Source organism: Erythrolamprus reginae, chromosome 4, assembly GCF_031021105.1.
Source record: "Erythrolamprus reginae isolate rEryReg1 chromosome 4, rEryReg1.hap1, whole genome shotgun sequence".
NCBI classification, from domain to species: domain Eukaryota; kingdom Metazoa; phylum Chordata; class Lepidosauria; order Squamata; family Dipsadidae; genus Erythrolamprus; species Erythrolamprus reginae.
Window position 1 is genome coordinate 16,448,145 of NC_091953.1, and position 18,992 is coordinate 16,467,136.

The 18,992-nt window shown below is 42.1% G+C and overlaps 1 protein-coding gene across 3 annotated transcripts in view; it reads right to left on the reverse strand.

Annotated features, from left to right (window-relative positions):
* LOC139166307 (macrophage metalloelastase-like) overlaps nucleotides 1–14,669 on the reverse strand; it is a 19,794-nt gene extending 5,125 nt beyond the window's left edge. Inside the window, exons 1-5 of one of the 3 annotated variants that reach the window (XR_011558934.1) lie at nucleotides 14,474–14,642; nucleotides 6,919–7,142; nucleotides 6,675–6,820; nucleotides 2,719–2,844; nucleotides 28–189 (exon numbers count right to left, since the gene is read on the reverse strand). Coding sequence is in view for 2 of the 3 variants with exons in the window: in XM_070749671.1 (XP_070605772.1) it covers nucleotides 28–189; nucleotides 2,719–2,844; nucleotides 6,675–6,820; nucleotides 6,919–7,142; nucleotides 14,474–14,590 (775 nt within the window). In the remaining variant the exon portion in view is untranslated. Of the gene's footprint in view, nucleotides 1–27; nucleotides 190–2,718; nucleotides 2,845–6,674; nucleotides 6,821–6,918; nucleotides 7,143–13,190; nucleotides 13,214–14,473 lie in introns of those variants that run through there. The other 2 variants (XM_070749671.1, XM_070749672.1) reach the window with 2 other exon arrangements.
* Between the last annotated feature and the right edge of the window lie 4,323 nt (nucleotides 14,670–18,992).

Consider the following 18,992-nt stretch of genomic DNA (forward strand, 5'->3'; position numbering starts at 1 on the left):
GGAAAAGATTTTTTTGGGTGAAGTTACCATAGATACTCTGAATTCCTCGTCGATCATCGGCTGGAAGACGAAAAGTGTTTGGATTCATGTAGGAGTAGGTAGGATACATCAAGGCTCCAGGGACATTGGAGTGAGCTAATCCCAAGGAATGACCAAGTTCATGGGCAGCAACAAGGAAGAGGTTTATTTCTAGAACACAGAAAATAAGTAGGTGAATTATAAGTATTAGTTTTTCAGTGATGAGCATATAGTCAGCTATGTCAAGAAAGCTGCAAGAGGTTGCAGGAGTTGGGCTTTAAGGAACATGGAAGAGTAAATAAAAGCACCGTATTTTTTGTACTATAAGACGCTCCAAACTATAAGACTCACACTAGCTTTATAGGAGGGAAGCAAGAAAAAAAAAAATCTGCTTCTGCCTCCCAGCATCCATCTGGTAGTTATCTGGCTAGCATCCTTGCAACAAACAACCTGGTCAGCTTCAACACATTATTACAGCCCCAGCAAGTGGCTCATCAGGGCTCTGCTCCATTGCGCTGCTGCCGCCGCTGCTGAGCTGCTTCCGCCGCTGGGGAACACTGGAACCTTTGCTGCTGAGTAGCTGATTTGCTGAGCTGCTGCCGCCGCTGGGGAACACTGGAACCTTTGCTGCTGAGTAGCTGATTTGCAATTGGATCAGCCTCCCAGAATACTGCCGATCAGCTGTTTTAGATGGCAGGGATCGCAACTTATTGATGCTGCTTGTTCACTGCTGCCTGTTCACTTGCCAATCAGTGGCGAACGAGCGATGGCGAATAGGCAATGATGAACAGACAATGATGAACTGGCCAATAAATGCGATGTATGGCTGCGACTGAATTGTTTCATTGATTTTAATATAATGGGTTTTTAGCTTACGTAGTTTTTTAATTGATTAGATTTGTTTTGTATTCACTGTTTAATATTGTATCCTGTGAGCCGCCCTGAGTCTTCAGATAGGGGCAGCATTCAAATATATTTATTATTATTATTATTATTATTATTATTATTATTATTATTATTATTATTATTATCATCATCATTGTTGTTATTAACAACAACAATAATAACAAATAATGGTAAATGGGTGGCAGTGAATGGGTGGTGGTGGCAGTAGGCAGTGGTGGTGGCAATCTTGGCAGCAAAAGCTCCAGCATTTTCTGGCAAACCTGCCTCCTCACCAAACCTCCTCCCCGTAAGCTGCGATCTTTGCATTTGCACCCACTTTTTTTGAGGGGGTGGGATGCATCTTATGGTGGAAAAATACGGTACATTTATGGTCATAGGACAAATGTTCATGTAGTATGCACATACAATAAAATGTATTAAAATTATAAAGCTAGTGTAAAGGTGCTCATTTCAAGAGGCAACTGGACTTTCTTATTTTTCTTTGAAGGCTTTTCACTTCTCATTCAAGAAGCTTCTCCAGTTCTGACTGGATAGCAGGGAATGAAAGGACTTATACTCCTTGCAGACAGCTGGACATTCTCATTCTTTGAAATGTCTTCAAAGAAAAACAAGGAAGTCCAGTTGCCTTTTGAAAAAAGCTCCCTTAGAACAACCATCACTTGGATGACTGAGAATCTCCACGGAAATAAAGCTAGTGACCTTCCATTGATCAATCCCATTCAGTTTTGAACTTGAGTTTCCTTACATCAGTGATGGCAAACCTATGGCACGGGTGCCACAGCTGGCATACGGAGCCATATCTACTGGTATGTGAGCCCTTGCCCTAGTTCAGCTCCAACATGCATGTGTGTGCCATCTAGCTGATTTTTGGCTCACACAGAGGCTCTGAGAGGGCATTTTTGGCTTCCAGAGAGTCTCCGGGGGGTGTTCCAGGGAAGCATTTGGAGCTTTGGGAGGGCAAAACACGAGCCTACTGGGCCCACCAGTAGTTGGGAAACCGGCCATTTCTGGCCTCCAGAGTGCCTCTGGGAGATGGGGGAAGCTATTTTTGCCTTCCCCAGGCATTAAATTATGAGTGTGGGCACTTATGTATGCACAATAGCACACACCCACGCTCTTTCGGCACCTGGGGGAAAAAAGGTTCGCCATCATTGCCTTACATGAACGAAATAAAATTTTATCTTTTTAATCATCTGGTTCCTTTGACATTTGGCAGCATTAAACTGCATGAAGTCGTCTTTGATAAAACAATGCAATGGCGGTAGTCCTTGTTGAATGACCACTCACTTAGTGAACATTTGAAGTTATGGTGCTGAACACAGGAGACCTATGATGGTTCCTCTGAATTGCAGTCATAGTAGCATTCCTATACAGTAGTTGTAATTCAGGCACTTGGCAAGCGGCTTGCAAATAGAACATTGCCACATCCTAGAAGATACATAAGTCCCATTTGCCAGCCTCACTAATGGCTTTTGACACAGAGACAATGGGGAAGCTAGCAGGAATTTATAAATGGTGACCTCATGACTGCAGGATGTTTTAACATAACACAACTCTGCAGACCTTGCTGAATGATAGCAACGGGTAACCTGGTAAGTTAGCACCCTACCAGGCATATCACTTAGCAGAAGAGTTCTCAGTCCTAATTAAATGAGAACCACCTGAAATTTGGGATTTATATAAATTTATATTCTTTTTTAAAATTTCCATGCAGCACTTGATGTGGGCAGTGAAAGTGAGGTAGGTATATACATTGCATAGTAGAAATCTGGTGCACATATTCTTATAGCAAACCTCTATTGATTTCCGACCAGGTCTCATCCTCATCAAAGTGTGCATCGCCGCCTCGTCCTGTTCCAGGAGGAAAAGCATGTGCAAGGACTCCACCTCTTCCATCAAAAGGAATTCTGTCACCATGCTCTAAATGGAAAACAATGTGGCATCAGCAATACCAGGGATTCCTAGCTACAGTGGTACCTCTACCTAAGAACTCCTCTACTTACACACTTTTCTAGATAGGAACCGGGTGTTCAAGATTTTTTTGCCTCTTCTCAAGAACCATTTTCCACTTACAAACCCAAGCCTCCAAAACTGTAACCAGAAAAGTCGGGGAGAAGCCTCCATGGGGCCTCTCTAAGAATCTCCTGGGAAGAACAGGGCCGGAAAGGTGGAGAGAAGCCTCCATGGGGCCTCTCTAAGAATCTCCTGGGAAGAACAGGGCCAGAAAGGTTGAGAGAAGCCACTGTGGAGCCTTCTCTAGGAATCTCCTGGGAGGAAACAGGCCCGGAAAAGTCGGGGAGAAGCCTCCATGGGGCCTCTCTAGGAATCTCCTGGGAGGAAACAGGGCCGGAAAAGTCGGGGAGAAGCCTCCATGGGGCCTCTCTAAGAATCTCCTTGGGAGGAAACAGGGCCTCCACCCTCCCTGTGCTTTCCCCGATCACACACATTTTTTGCTTTTGCTTTTACATTGATTCCTATGGGAAAAATTACAGAATTACAAACTTTTCTACTTAAGAATCTGTTCACGGAACGAATTAAGTTCGTAAGTAGAGGTACTGCTGTATTTAAAGCAATCTGTGCAAATTTCCAGTAGGAACGGCTTACTAATTCTTTTTGCTATTAGCTTTGCTTTTGCTCTTTTCTTCCTTTCCATTTTTGTTATTAACTAAAAAGCAATTAAATCAATATGCAACTCTTTTCCTAGGACAGATAAGCTATTGCCATAAAACTAAACGAATATAAAGAAATCAGTATGATTGTTCCCATCTTCTTTTAACTGTGGCCTCGCCCATCCACCATTGGTCTAAATCAGGGATGTCAAACTCATGTTCTGTCGTGAGTGGGTGAGGCCAGAGCTCTGTGAAGGAAGAAGAATGTTACAAAATGTCACAAGACGCCAATGCGACATGATGACTGTGACACCCCTGGCCTAAATCAAGGGTGTCGAAGCTTGGCAAGTTTAAAACTTGTGGACAACAATTCCCCAGCCAGCAGATTGGATATCCCTATTCTAAATAATGACATCGAAAGGTATGTGGTCATCATAAAAAAATGTTGCTCACTGTTGTGGTTAGCTCTGGCCCAGCTCCTGCCCCAAGGACTGTGGATGTGGGGGAGACATCCACATGCTGCAGGCCTGTTTTGCCCCCGGTGGAATCTGATGATGAAGGCTCCTCTGACCAAGAAGACATGAGTGACAGGGAGGAGGAGAGTGTGGCAGACAGCTCAGAAGGAGATCAATTATCTAGTTCCTCCTTGGATTCAGAACAAGAGTTAATGATACAGCCATGCATGCGGAGAGCGATGCATAGGCAACAACAACTGAGAAGATTATTATCAAAGAAAATGAGGCCACCTGTGGTTGGGTGGGGCTGCGGTAATTAGTGAGGCTGCTATAAATAGCAGCCTGTGGGTTTGGCCATTGTGGAGGATTATCTGATCGTTGTGTTTTGTGACTGCTTTACTGACTTTGACCTTTTGTGTGCTGATTTTTCCCCTCTTTGAGACTAAGCCAGAACAAAGTGTGTTTCACTTTGTGAAAGAAGAAGGACTGTGAATTGCCTCACAGCTGCAAGCTAAGTATCACAGAACTTGATAAGGGACTTGTACCAATTACCAGTTTGTTTGGAGACCAGTGCTCTTTGCTATACCAAAAGAGGGCTTAGCTTACGTGAATTTTCATTATAAAGAACATTGTTTTGAATTTTCAAACATGTGTGTGTCTGAAATTTTTACCTGTGAATTTTTGGGAGGATTCTACCAGAGAGCCCGACAGAACACTCACTCTAATCAACACAGCTGGAACAACTGCAAGATTTATCTCTTGGGATTATTTCATATTTTATCAGACTGAGAGGCCCAATATATTGCTGGCATGAATCCACCTATCTAAGCTGATTAACTGGCCCTCTTGCATTAAAGGTAAAGGTTTCACTTGCATATATGGGCCAGTTCCGTAATGGTGAATCTATGGCACCTTTGCCACAGGTGGCATGCGAAGACATATCGGCTGGCACACAAGCCATTGGTCTAGCTCAACTCCAGCGCACAAGTGCGTGCCATCTAGCTGATTCTTGGCTCACATGAAACCTCTGGGAAGGTGTTTTTGGCCTTCAAAGAGCCTCTGCGGGGGCCGGGGTGGGGTGGGACATTTTCACCTTTCCCAGGCTCCAAGAAAGTCTCGGGAAAAAAAGAAACATAGAAGATTGACGGCAGAAAAAGACCTCATGGTCCCTCTAGTCTGCCCGTATACTATTACGTCTGCTGGAAGTTTGTTCCAAGCATCTACTACTCTTTCAGTCAAATAATATTTTCTCATGTTGCTTCTGATCTTTCCCCCAACTAACCTCAGATTGTGCCCCCTTGTTCTTGTGTTCACTTTCCTATTAAAAACACTTCCCTCCAGAACCTTATTTAACCCATATTTAAATGTTTCGATCATGTCCCCCCTTTCCCTTCTGTCCTCCAGACCAGTGTTTCCCAACCTTGGCAACTTGAAGATATCTGGACTTCAACTCCCAGAATTCCCCAGCCAACCTTCGCTGGCTGGGGAATTCTGGGAGTTGAAGTCCAAATATCTTCAAGTTGCCAAGGTTAGGAAACACTGCTCCAGACTATATAGATGGAGTTTATAAAGTCTTTCCTGATACGTTTTGTGCTTAAGACCTTCCACCATTTTTGTAGCCTGTCTTTGGACCTGTTCAATGGGTTCAAAAGGAGCCTGCGGAGGGTTGAAAAATGGGCCTATTGAGCTCACCGGAAATCAGGAAATAGGGGATTGGGGGAGCAGGGGGGATCATGTATTCATGTGTGGGGGTAGGGTAGCTCCAGCGGGTGGGCGGCTGTATCCCACCAAAATTTTGCTTCTGCGCATGCGCAGGAAGCAAAATCTCACGAGAAGATGTGAGCGATTCTGCATGCGCGGAAGCAAAAAATTGCCAAAATCTCTCTTTCTCTCTCTCGTGTCCTCTCACAAGATTTTAATTCCTGCGTATGTGCAGAAGCAAAATCTTGGCAGGATGCGCCTGCCCACTGGTCACCCAGAGCTGTGCGCATGTCACCATTTTTACTAGTGGTGCGCAGTGTGTCTCATATTGGTAAGTAACCCATTACTGGTCAATACCCATGGTTTGGCAGATGTGTGATATATAAACTATAAATAAAGATTAATACAGTGGTACTTCTACTTAAGAACTTAATTTGTTCCGTGACCAGGTTCTTAAGTAGAAACGTTTGTAAGTAGAAGCAATTTTTCCCATAGAAATCAATGTAAAAGCAAATAATGCGTGCAAACCCATTAGGAAAGGAATAAAAGCTCGGAATTTGGGTGGTAGGAGAAGGAGGAAGAAGAGGAGGAGGACAGTCGCTGCCCAGAGCGAAGGGAACATTTCTTTTCTCAGGGCGCTGGCAAAGGTTTATTCCCTCTCCAAGCGCCCAAAGAAAGGAAAATGCTTCGTTCGCTCTGGACTGCCAAAGCCTCCTTAAGCACCACTGAAAGGCTCCTCTGGCAGCCCAGAAAAGCCCGAGATGGCTGGGATTAAAGTGGAAAAGGCAGGAAACTGGCCAGGCCTTCGTGCCGCTCTGAAATTTCGTTGGAAATTTTTCCTGGCTTGGGTTCTTAAGTAGAAAATGGTTCTTAAGAAGAGGCAAAAAAATCTTCAATACCTGGTTCTTATCTAGAAAAGTTCTTAAGTAGAGGCGTTCTTAGGTAGAGGTACCACTGTGTATAAGAATAAGCAGGCTGAGCTTACCCCTAGATCCAAAAAGAATTTCAATATCAGCAGGTCCAGTGGTTTTTCTAAACTGGAGGGGAGTCACATCACTCCACACTTTCACAGCATTTGCTATTGCTCTTTCCACCTTGTCTCTGGGCATGTCAGGGGTGTAGTTGTTAATCCTTTGAGTAACAGAGGAAAACACAATACATATCATTAGGAAGTCGACTTTTCCTTTTTTCCTTCTTTCTCTTAGAAATCCAATGGAAATATAACTTACCTGTAAGTCAATATATTTTTATTCCATTTTGGTCCTCCTGGAATTCTCCTATATTCTAAGACATCTGGTACTCCACACCTGGGCTGTTGCATTACTTTCATGGTTTCAGTATCTACCTTCCCATTTACAGTCAAACGGAAGAACCTTTGCATTAATTTGATCCGTTCTTCTAAGGTTAGCTTTGTTACGTTATCCATCAGCGGGAAAAAATGATCGAGGTAAGCCTGCATATTAACCAAGAATGGGAGGAATTAGAACATTTATATATCGTGCCACTATCCAGCAGATTACATATTAACCCACTTCACCTTCGCAGATATACTATTTTGAACAAACTCCCTACTCAGCCTACAACTATATTTACGGAAATCAAATTGGTTAAATCCACAACATACTTACAAACAGTTCGCTCAACCACTGGAGCCAACAAAGTTGGCTATCCTTGTTCCTTATTTTTCCCTTTTCTTCCCTTCTTTTCCCCCCTCTTTTTCTTTTCTTGCAATTTCTCTCTATTTCTTTACTATTTAATCTATACCTATGCATAGTTGTAAGTATGTTTATTGATTCTCTGTGTTTTAATTGTTTGAATAAAGCCTATTTTAGAACATTAATTCTACTACCAAACATCTCAGATAATTATATAAATACATGTGTATTGGTGACCAAGTCCTTTGTACATAGATTCATTCTTCAATCCACTTTTGAACATCATCATCATCATCATCATCATCATCATGTCAATACAACACAGCAAACGAGATCACTGGATTTCATATTGCATCACCAGTCGTGCACTTCCCAAGCACCTAGGACTGTGTGATGTAGCGGTGAATAATAATAATAATAATAATAATAATAATAATAATAATAATAACAACAACAACAACAACAACAACAACAATAATATTGGTTTAGGACTGCAATCAGTAATGTAGAGAGCCACAGCCACTCCGCCTTATCAGAGTTGAGTATGAGTCTGTTGACACCCATCCACACCCCAACAGCCTCCAGACACCTGCACATTACTTCCACTGCTTCGTTGACTGGACATGGGGTGGAGATGTACAGCTGGGTATCATTGGCATACTGATGATACCTCAGCCCATGCCCTTGGATGATCTCACCCAGCAGTTTCATGTAGATATTAAATAGCAGGGGGGAGAGGACTGACCCCTGAGGCATCCCACAAGGGAGAGACCTAGAGGTCGACCTCTGATCCGCATGGAGACTCAGGGAGGGTGAAAAACAGGAGGCCATTTTTGACCTCCTGGAGGCTTGAGGAAAACCTCTGGAGCCCAGGGAGGGCAAAAACGATCCTCCCGCCATGGGTGCAGGAGGCTAAATAGGCAACGCCCATCCTGGCCACACCCACGCGGCAACCTGGCAGAGAACCCGTTGCTGAAATTTTTGAAGCCTACCCCTGTATGGCATCACTAAAGTAGGCAGAGCCAGGCTTTCCTAAACAACAATCAGTGCTGGAACAATTATTCTCCAAAGCACCTGAGGGTAGAACAAGAAGCAGAAACTAAACAAGGAGAGAAGTAACTTAGAACTAAGGAGAAATTTCCTGACAGTCAGAATGGTTGATCAGTGGAACAGCTTGCCTCCAGAAGTTGTGAATGCCCCAAAACTGGAAGTTTTAAAGAAGATGCTGGATAACCACCTGTCTGATATAGTGTAGGGTTTCCTGCCTAAGCAGGGGGTTGGACTAGAAGACCTCCAAGGTCCCTTCCAACTCTGTTGTTATTATATTATATTATATTATATTATATTATATTATATTATATTATATTATATTATATTATATTATATTATATTATATTATATTATATTATATTATATTATATTATATTATATTATATTATATTATATTATATTATATTATATTATATTATATTATATTATATTATATTATATTATATTATATTATATTATATTATATTATTATATTATATTATTATATTATTATATTATTATATTATTATATTATTATATTATTATATTATTATATTATTATATTATTATATTATTATATTATTATATTATTATATTATTATATTATTATATTATTATATTATTATATTATTATATTATTATATTATTATATTATTATATTATTATATTACGATCTTCCTTGCTTGCTTGTTTGCTTGATAAATGAATACTCTGGTCTTAGGTCCTTGACTTACAACCCCACCAGAAAGTCAAAGTCCTCAACTTACGACTGGCCAAGAAGACTGATGCTGAAGCCTGATTGGCTAAGCACAAGAGGCCTTTGGAGTGGGAAGTTCGCTGTTCTATTTGAGCTGAGCTGGAGTGATGCTGAAAATGCCAGAATAAAAGTTCCCTGTTTAAAAAGCCAAGCCTCTGCTAAATTCTGTCAGCTCAAAGACTCACCATTTTCTCTTCTTCCCCAACATGCACTGAAACCTGCCAGAAAATGGTATTATGGTTGCTTGTGACATTCTTGTTCAAATGTGATGACATCGTTTCTGGGTCTCTCCGGGCCAAAACAAATAATTCATTGTTTCAATTTCCCTAATCTGTTTTTGAAGTTAGACTTTGTGAGCAGGTTCATTCTGGGAAAAGGTTGTCCTGGATTCCAAGTTGTTTAAGCTTTTAAAGGTAAGCAAGGTGACTTCATATATTTGAGGGTTAAGAAGGGAGAGGAGGAGGAGGAGGGGGAAGAGAAGGAGACTATTAATAATCAGATAGCAGAATCAACAGATCTGATTACCCCTAGTAGAAACATAGAAACATAGAAGACTGACGGCAGAAAAAGACCCCATGGTCCATCTAGTCTGCCCTTTTACTATTTCCTGTATTTTATCTTACAATGCTTCTTGTTCTACCCTCAGGTGCTTTGGAGAATAGCCTTACTCCCTCTTCTTTGTGGCAACCCCTGAGATATTGGTATAAATTTTTGTATTGTTTTTTCCCGTCATACACTTTAATACAATGCCAAATATCTTCTAATTCCAGTGCAATAAAATGCAGTACAGTATTTTGTTAGTAACTCTTGTATAATCCCAGAAAAAAAATTGTAATACAAAATTATTAATTTCTCTATAAATCCTTCATCCCTTATTGCAAAAAATAAAATAAAAATCTAATCTTGTCCTCCAGCAATCACAACCATCCTATATTACCTCTCTTCATTAATGTTCCCTCAAATATGTACTGACAAATAAACAATATTTCTAATATTCTAATGAGAAACATAGAAACATAGAAGATTGACAGCAGAAAAAGGCCTCCTGGTCCATCTAGTCTGCCCTTATACTATTTCTTGTATTTTATCTTAGCATGGATCTATGTTTATCCCAGGCATGTTTAAATTCAGTGACTGTGGATTTACCAACCACGTCTGCTGGAAGTTTGTTCCAAGGATCTACTACTCTTTCAGTAAAATAATACTTTCTCATGTTGCCTTTGATCTTTCCCCCAACTAACTTCAGATTGTGTCCCCTTGTTCTTGTGTTCACTTTCCTGTTAAAAACACTTCCCTCCTGAACCCTATTTAACCCTTTAACATATTTAAATGTTTCGATCATGTCCCCCCTTTTCCTTCTGTCCTCCAGACTATACAGATGGAGTTCATTAAGTCTTTCCTGATACGTTTTATACTTCAGACCTTCCACCATTCTTGTAGCCCGTCTTTGGACCCGTTCAATTTTGTCAATATCTTTTTGTAGGTGAGGTCTCCAGAACTGAACACAGTACTCCAAATGTAGTAGATTTACAAAAGTCTACGGAGAGGGGCGGCACACAAATCCAAATAATAATAATAATAATAATAATAATAATAATAATAATAATAATAATAATAAAAGGTATTGATTTCAATGCACTGCAGTAACAGAAGGATCCCTCTTCTCTTGGCACCATAACAATGAAAGGAAGCTAGAGGTAAGAGGATTATTTTTCTTCTTGTAGGAAGAACTTTTGAGTCACCATCACTTCTGGGATTTGACACCCATTCCTGGACCCAGAATTGCACGTAGCCAGTTCAGAGTGTTCCTGAGAAAGTAACAAACTGATTCAGGGGGAGATCAGAATGAATAATTCAGTGGTGGGATTCAATTTTTTTTTTACTACCGGGCAATGTTCCCTCTAATTTTTTTCCGGTGTGGGCGGAAAAGTATAGTGTCTGAGCGACAGTCCCTTTGGGACTGGGCAGCATAGATAAACAAACAAACAAACAAACAAGAAAAAAATTCCCTTCTTTTTTTATTAAAAGAAATTAATAATAAAACAAAACCAAAATCTATTACTATTATTATCTTCTCTTTTTCCATCCCTGTCTCCTCCCCCCTTGTGTGTGTGTGTGTGTGTGTGTGTGTGTGAACTTTTGAACCATTTCCAATTAGAGGTGAGCTATTGGAAATGGTTCAAGAGTTCACACACACACACACACAAACGGCTGAGGGTTTTTTCCTCTGTTATTATTTGGGTGCTTTTTACCATATGCTTTAAATCAAGAGTCATTTCTCTCTCTTTCTCTCTCCCCCTCTTGCTCTCTCTCTCTCTCTCTTTCTCTCTATTGCTTTCTTTCTTTCTCTCTCACTCTTTCTTTCTATCTCTCTTTCTTTCTTTCCCTTCTCTCTCTTGCAATCTCTCTCCCCCCCTTTCATCTCTCTCTCTCTTTTTCTCTTGTTTTCTTTCTCTCTCTCTATTGCTTTCTTTCTCTTCTCTCTCTTGCTATCTCTCTCTCCCCCTTTCATCTCTCTCTCTCTTTCTCTCTTGTTTCCTTTCTCTCTCTCTATTGCTTTCTTTCTCTTCTCTTTCTTGCTATTTGGCGGCAGGGTGATCAGCTGTGAGGCGGAGCTCCGGAATGGAGGCACCGATGGCGAGGGGGCTGCGAGAGCGCTTTCTCCGAGCGCTTCGGGAACGCCTGCCCTGCCTCTACTGCAGCCCCCTTGCTGGAAGTCTGGGATGAAAGCGCTCCCAGCGAAGGGGCTGCGAGAGGGTCAGGGCGGGCATTCCCCAAGCGCGCGGAGAAAGCCCTCTCTCGCAGCCCCCTGGCTGGCTGGCAGCACTTTCGTCCCGCAGCCGCCACCACCGCAGCAGAAGTCGCGCCCCAAGGCAGGAGGCGGCGGAGGAGGAAAGGGGGCGGATCAGGTGGGCGGGGGGCAGGGGCGAGAGGCCAGGGGCACAAGGGGGCCGGAGGCACCGTGGGGAGGCAGGAGCGGCTGTGGCTCCCTTTCCTCAAACTGCCGCACCTCCCCCCCGCCCCCCCTGTGGGCTGGCAGGGGGATGGGGAGCACGCGCCCATGGAAAAGGGTGCACAGGGGGTATTTTGGGGGCGCGCGCGCACACACGCACAGCCTACGGGGAACGGTGCTACCGGGGCGTGTCTTGGTGGGTGTGGCATGACTTGGTAGGGATGGCTTGGTGGGTGTGGCAGGGGAAGGATACTGCAAAATCCCCATTTTCCCCTGATCAGTTGGGACTTAGGAGGCAGAGAATAGATGGGGGTGGGGCCCATCAGAGGTGGTATTTACTGGTTCTCCGAAGGGAGTTGGAAGGGACCTTAGAGGTCTTCTAGCCCAACCCCCTGCTTAGGCAGAAAACCCTACACTACTTCAGACAGAGGGTTATTCTATTCTATTCTTCAATTCTATTCTATTCTAAATATGATTAATGCTTAATTCTTTTCAATCCAATAAAACATTGGGGAAGAAATTTTGTCAGGGTTCTCCTTCCTGTCTAGCTACCTGTCAGCATATCCACAAGACTATTGATATATGCCTCCACTTCACATTATGTCTTGATCAATTTAGTCTCTCATATTACTTTTTTTTAGCGCATAATGAAAACTTAATTTTATTAAGTTGACCTTTTCTGAGGATTCTGAAAGCTAAAGCTCATATAACAATAACAGCAGAGTTGGAAGGGACCTTGGAGTTCTTCTAGTCCAACCCCCTACTTAGGCAGGAAACCCTACACTACTTCAGAAAGATGGTTATTCAACATCTGCTTAAAAACCTCCAGTGTTGGGGCATTCACTGATTAATTGTTCTAACTGTCAGGAAATTTCTCTTTAGTTCTAAGTTGCTTCTCTCCTTGTTTAGTTTCCACCCATTGCTTCTTGTTCTCCCCTCAGGTGCTTTGGAGAATAGTTTGACTCTCTCTTCTTTGTGCACTCTTAATTTAAAAAAAAGCATTTATCCCATGATATATCCTCAATATGGAAACCATTCTCAGTAGTCAGTGGCTGAGCAAATTCTGCATTTCTTATGGCATCAGAGATAAGACCAGAGGTTACATACCTGTATGAATTTCAGGTGCTTGTTGTTGACTCCTTCTTCTTTGTGGCAACCGCTGAGATATTGGAAGACTGCTATCATGTCTCCCCTGGTCCTCCTTTTCATTAAACTAGCCATGCCCAGTTCCTGCAACCATTCTTCATATGTTTTAGCCTCCAGTCCCCTCCAGTCATATTTGTTGCTCTCCTTTGCACTGTTTCTAGAGTCTCAACATCCTTTTTGCATCTTGGCAACCAAAACTGCATGCAGTATTCCAAGTGTGGCCTTACCAAGGCCTTATAAAGTGGTATTAACACTTCACGTGATCCTGATTCTATCCCTCTGTTAATGCAGCCTAGAACTGAATATATTCAGTATACAGTATTGCCAATATTGAATATATTGGCTGCACCTGTAAAAAGAATCCTATTTGGACCAGGACTCACTGCTCCCAGTCACTCATGCCCTCATCACCTCGAGGTTCGACTACTGTAACGCTCTCTACATGGGGCTACCTTTGAAAAGTGTTCGGAAACTTCAGATCGTGCAGAATGCAGCTGCGAGAGCATTCATGGGCTTCCCCAGATATACCCATGTCTCTTCAACACTCCGCAGTCTGCATTGGTTGCCGATCAATTTCCGGTCACAATTCAAAGTGTTGGTTATGACCTATAAAGCCCTTCATGGCATCGGACCAGAATATCTCCGAGACCGCCTTCTGCCGCACGAATCCCAGCGACCGATTAGGTCCCACAGAGTCGGCCTTCTCCGGGTCCCGTCAACTAAACAATGTCGGTTGGCAGGCCCCAGGGGAAGAGCCTTCTCTGTGGCGGCCCCGACTCTCTGGAACCAGCTCCCCCCAGAGATTAGAAGTGTCCGTACCCTCCTTGCCTTTTGTAAACTCCTCAAAACCCACCTTTGTCGTCAGGCATGGGGGAATTGATATATCTCCCCCGGGCCTATATAATTTATGTATGGTATGTTTGTAGGTATGTCTGCTTAAAAATGGTTTTTTTTTTAACTATTTTAAATTGTAAATTGTAAATTATTAGATTTGTCATGAACTGTTTTATTGTGTTGTGAGCCGCCCCGAGTCTATGGAAAGGGGCGGCATACAAATCTAATAAATAAATAAATGAATGAATTAATGAATGAATAAATAAATAAAATATACCACTGCATTCTTCATTTAATAAAAGCATTTACCCCATGATATATTCTCAATATGGAAACCATTCTCAGTAGTCAGTGGCTGAGCAATTTCTGCATTTCGTATGGCATCAGAGCTAAGACCAGAGGTTACATACCTGTATGAATTTCAGGTCCTTGTTGTTGGATAGGGCAGACTGGGTTTTGATTAATGGATGGGCAACGTTGCATGGCCACAGCATCAAAGCACCCAAGAAGATCATAAAATGATTCATAGTAGAGCTTCCAAACTACCTTTCAACAAGCAAGTCTTCAGTCCTCAATGTCTTGTAGCCCAAGAACACCGGCTTTTATAAGACTGATGAACAGTGATATGTTGTAAAATAAAATTCCAGGTGACTCACTTTATGGCATTATATGCTTTTTTCTCATTGTTTCTGAAATATTTTTGTTCACGTGTCAGAATTTCAAAATATTATCAGGAAGCACAGTTTGATATCTTTCTTTTTCTTCCTTGTTGACATTTCCACTGATCTATACTTTATTTCCCCCACTTTCCTTTTTTTTTCTTTAACCCCCTAAACCACAGGCTAAAAGGAAGTTGACATTTCAAAATTCATAATCGGGAATGACCCAATGTTGTTTGACTTGCCCAATCTTTTTTTATGTGTGCAAAATCCAAGACTCCGGATTTTGATATGTTTGTTTTATGTATATTTGAAATTATTCTCTCTTCCCCATTTTGCTTTAGTGGGTGTTATTTAATTTTAGGATGGGATTGTTATCTGCCTAGGGCAGTGATGGCGAATCTATGGCATGGGTACCACAGGTGGCACTTGGAGCCATATCTGCTGGCATGCGAGCCATTGTCCTAGCTAAGCTCCAAGGTGCATGAGTGTGCCAGCCAGCTGATTTTTGCCTTGCTCAGAGGCTCTGGCAGAGTGCGGGGGAAGCTGTTTTTGCCCTCCCCAGGCATTGAGTTATGGGTGTGGGCACTTGGGCACTCGGGCATTTGGGCACTTGTGCATGTGTGATAGTGCATGTTGTGGTTAGCTCTGGCCCTGCTCCTGCCCCAAGGACTGTAGATGTGGGGGAGACATCCATATGCTGCAGGCCTGTTTTGCTCCCGGTGGAATCTGCTGATGAAGGCTCCTCTGACCAAGAAGACATGAGTGACAGGGAGGAGGAGAGTGTGGCAGACAGCTCAGAAGGAGATCAATTATCTAGCTCCTCCTTGGATTCAGAACAAGAGTTAATGATACAGCCACGCATGCGGAGAGCGATGCATAGGCAACAACAACTGAGAGATTATTATCAAAGAAAATGAGGCCACCTGTGGTTGGGTGGGGCTGTGGTAATTAGTGAGGCTGCTATAAATAGCAGCCTGTAGGTTTGGCCATTGTGGAGGATTATCTGATTGTTGTGTTTCGTGACTGCTTTACTGACTTTGACTTTTTGTGTGCTGATTTTTCCCTGCTTTGAAATTAAACCAGAGCAAAGTGTGTTTCACTTTGTGAAAGAAGGACTGTGAATTGCCTCACAGCTGCAAGATAAGTATCACAGAACTGATAAGGGACTTGTACAAATTACCAGTTTGTTTGGAGACGAGTGGTCTTGGCTATACCAAAAGAGGGCTTGGTTTAAGTGAATTTTCATTATAAACAACATTGTTTTGAATTTTCAAACGTGTGCGTGTCTGAAATTTGTACCTGTGAATTTTTAGGAGGATTCTACCAGAGAGCCCGAGAACAGTGCACGACCATGTTCTTTCAGCACCCAAGGGAACAAAAGTTTGCCATCACTGTCCTAGGGCTTTTGAGATTAAATAGGATGCAAGTGTAAAGTAAACAATCAAACAAACAAGCATTACCCAATTTTGGTCGCCACAATGTAAAAAAGATGTTGAGACTCTAGAAAGAGTGCAGAGAAGGCCAACAAAGTTGATTATGGGGCTGGAGTCTAAAACATATGAAGAAGGGTTGCTGGAATTGGGTATGTCTAATCTGGTGAAAAGAAGGACTAGGGGAGACATAATAGCAGTGTTACAATATCTCAGGGGCTGCCACGAAGGAAAGAGAGCAAACTATTCTCCAAAGCACCTGAGGGTAGGACAGGAAGTAACGGGTGAAAACTAATCAAGGAGATAAGCAACATAGAACTAAGGAGAAATTTCCTGACAGTTAGAATAATTAATCAGTGGAACAGCTTGCCTCCAGAAGTTATGAATTCTCCAGCACCGTAAATTTTAAACGAAGAGATTGGATAACCATTGGTCTGAAGTGGTATAGGGTTTCCTGCCTAAGCAGGGGATTGGACTAGAAGACCTCCAAGTTCCCTTCCAACTTTGTTACTCCTATTCTATTCTATTCTATTCCCTATGAAGTGTTGCAGAAAGCTTGTATACCAATAAATAAAAAGCAGAAGAGCCCTTCACATATTCACATAGTTCTTGGAGAAGATTGAAGGCAAAGTGGATAAAGTAAAGACCTGGTCATGGCTTACAAGTGGAACACTCAAAAAGGAGACAGAAGGACTAATACTGGCGGCACAAGATCACATACTCAGCTGCTGCAAAAAGATTGCAAAGACTTACTACAAGCATAGACATGATGCTGTGGCACAGATGACCCACTGGAACTTGTGCAGGAACTACCATTTACCAGTGGCAAAGAACTGGTGGGATCATAAGCCCGAAAAAGTAGTTGAAAATGAGCAAGCCAAACTACTGTGGGACTTCCGACTTCCGACTGACTGAATTCTGAAGCATAACACACCAGACATCCTGATTGTGAAGAAAAAGAAAGTATGGATCATCGACATCGCAATCCCAGAATTGAGGAGAAGCAGCTAGAAAAATTAGTGAAATACGAAGATCTAAAAATCGAGCTGCAACGACTCTGGCATAAGCCAGTGAAAGTGGTCCCAGTGGTACTTGGCACGCTGGGCACAGTACCAAAGGATCTCAGTGGACATTTGAAAACCATCGGAATTGATACAATCTCCATCTGTCAATTGCAAAAGGCCGCTTTACTGGGATCCGCACAGATAATTCGCAGCTACATCACGCAGTCCTAGGTGCTTGGGAAGCGCCCGACTGGTGATGAAATACGAAATCCAGCATAGTGATCTCGTTTGCTGTGTTGTATTGAAATAATAATAATAATAATAATAATAATAATAATAATAATAATAATAATAATAATTTGTATGAATACTGCGGGACTTCAACTGAAGAAAGAATGGGACCAAGCCAACAGTCCTAAAGCCTGTGGACCATATTGTCAAGCAGTCATCTGTTCTCTCATCTACCAGTTGTGAAATTTTGAAAAGCAGCCAATCAGGTTACATAGAGTCAGTGGTGCACATGTGCAGGGAGGTAGTGCAGAGGGGGTTGTGCACACATGTGCAGGGAAAGGGCACTGCAGTATGGATGTGGACATGCATTGCGTTAAAAGGCACACCCTTTTGGCAGAAAATGTTCCCCATCACTGGCATAGAATAGCCTGCTTGGGCTGGACTAGAAGACCTCTAAGATCCCTTTCAGCGCTATTGTAACTAATTGATTACATAGGAAATGATAGCTAGATTCCACAAGCTGTTCTCAAGAGCTGAATCCTCTCCATGTGTTGAATCAAAAATGATTTTTATGATGCTTTAGTTTAGTCTAGCATGCTGTGAAAAACTAATCAATAAGATAAAAAGGAGAAGCGATAAGAAAACAATAGGGGGGAAAAAAGAGAGAAATGTATCTCAGCAGAGTCAGGTTACAAGCGGTGTGCCACAAGGGTCTGTTCTGGGTCCTATTCTTTTTAATATGTTTGTGAGTGACATAGGGGAAGGTTTGGTAGGGAAGGTTTGCCTATTTGCCGATGACTCTAAAGTGTCCAATAGGGTTGATATTCCTGGAGGCGTCTGTAATATGGTAAATGATTTAGCTTTACTAGATAAATGGTCAAAGCAATGGAAACTGCAGTTTAATGTTTCCAAATGTAAAATAATGCACTTGGGGAAAAGGAATCCTCAATCTGAGTATTGTATTGGCAGTTCTGTGTTAGCAAATACTTCAGAAGAAAATGATTTAGGGGTAGTGATTTCTGACAGTCTCAAAATGGGTGAACAGTGCAGTCAGGCGGTAGGGAAAGCAAGTAGGATGCTTGGCTGCATAGCTAGAGGCATAACAAGCAGGAAGAGGGAGATTATGATCCCGCTATATAGAATGCTGGTGAGACCACATTTGGAATACTGTGTTCAGTTCTGGAGACCTCACCTACAAAAAGATCTTGACAAAATTGAACGGGTCCAAAGACGGTGGAAGGTCTTAAGCATAAAACGTATCAGGAAAGACTTAATGAACTCAATCTGTATAGTCTGGAGGACAGAAGGAAAAGGGGGGACATGATCAAAACATTTAAATATATTAAAGGGTTAAATAAGGTCCAGGAGGGAAGTGTTTTTAATAGGAAAGTGAACAGAAGAACAAGGGGACACAATCTGAAGTTAGTTGGGGGAAAGATCAAAAGCAACATGAGAAAATATTATTTTATTAAAAAGAATAGTAGATCCTTGGAACAAACTTCCAGCAGATGTGGTTGGTAAATCCACAGTAACTGAATTTAAACATGCCTGGGATAAACATATATCCATTGTAAGATAAAACACAGGAAATAGTATAAGGGC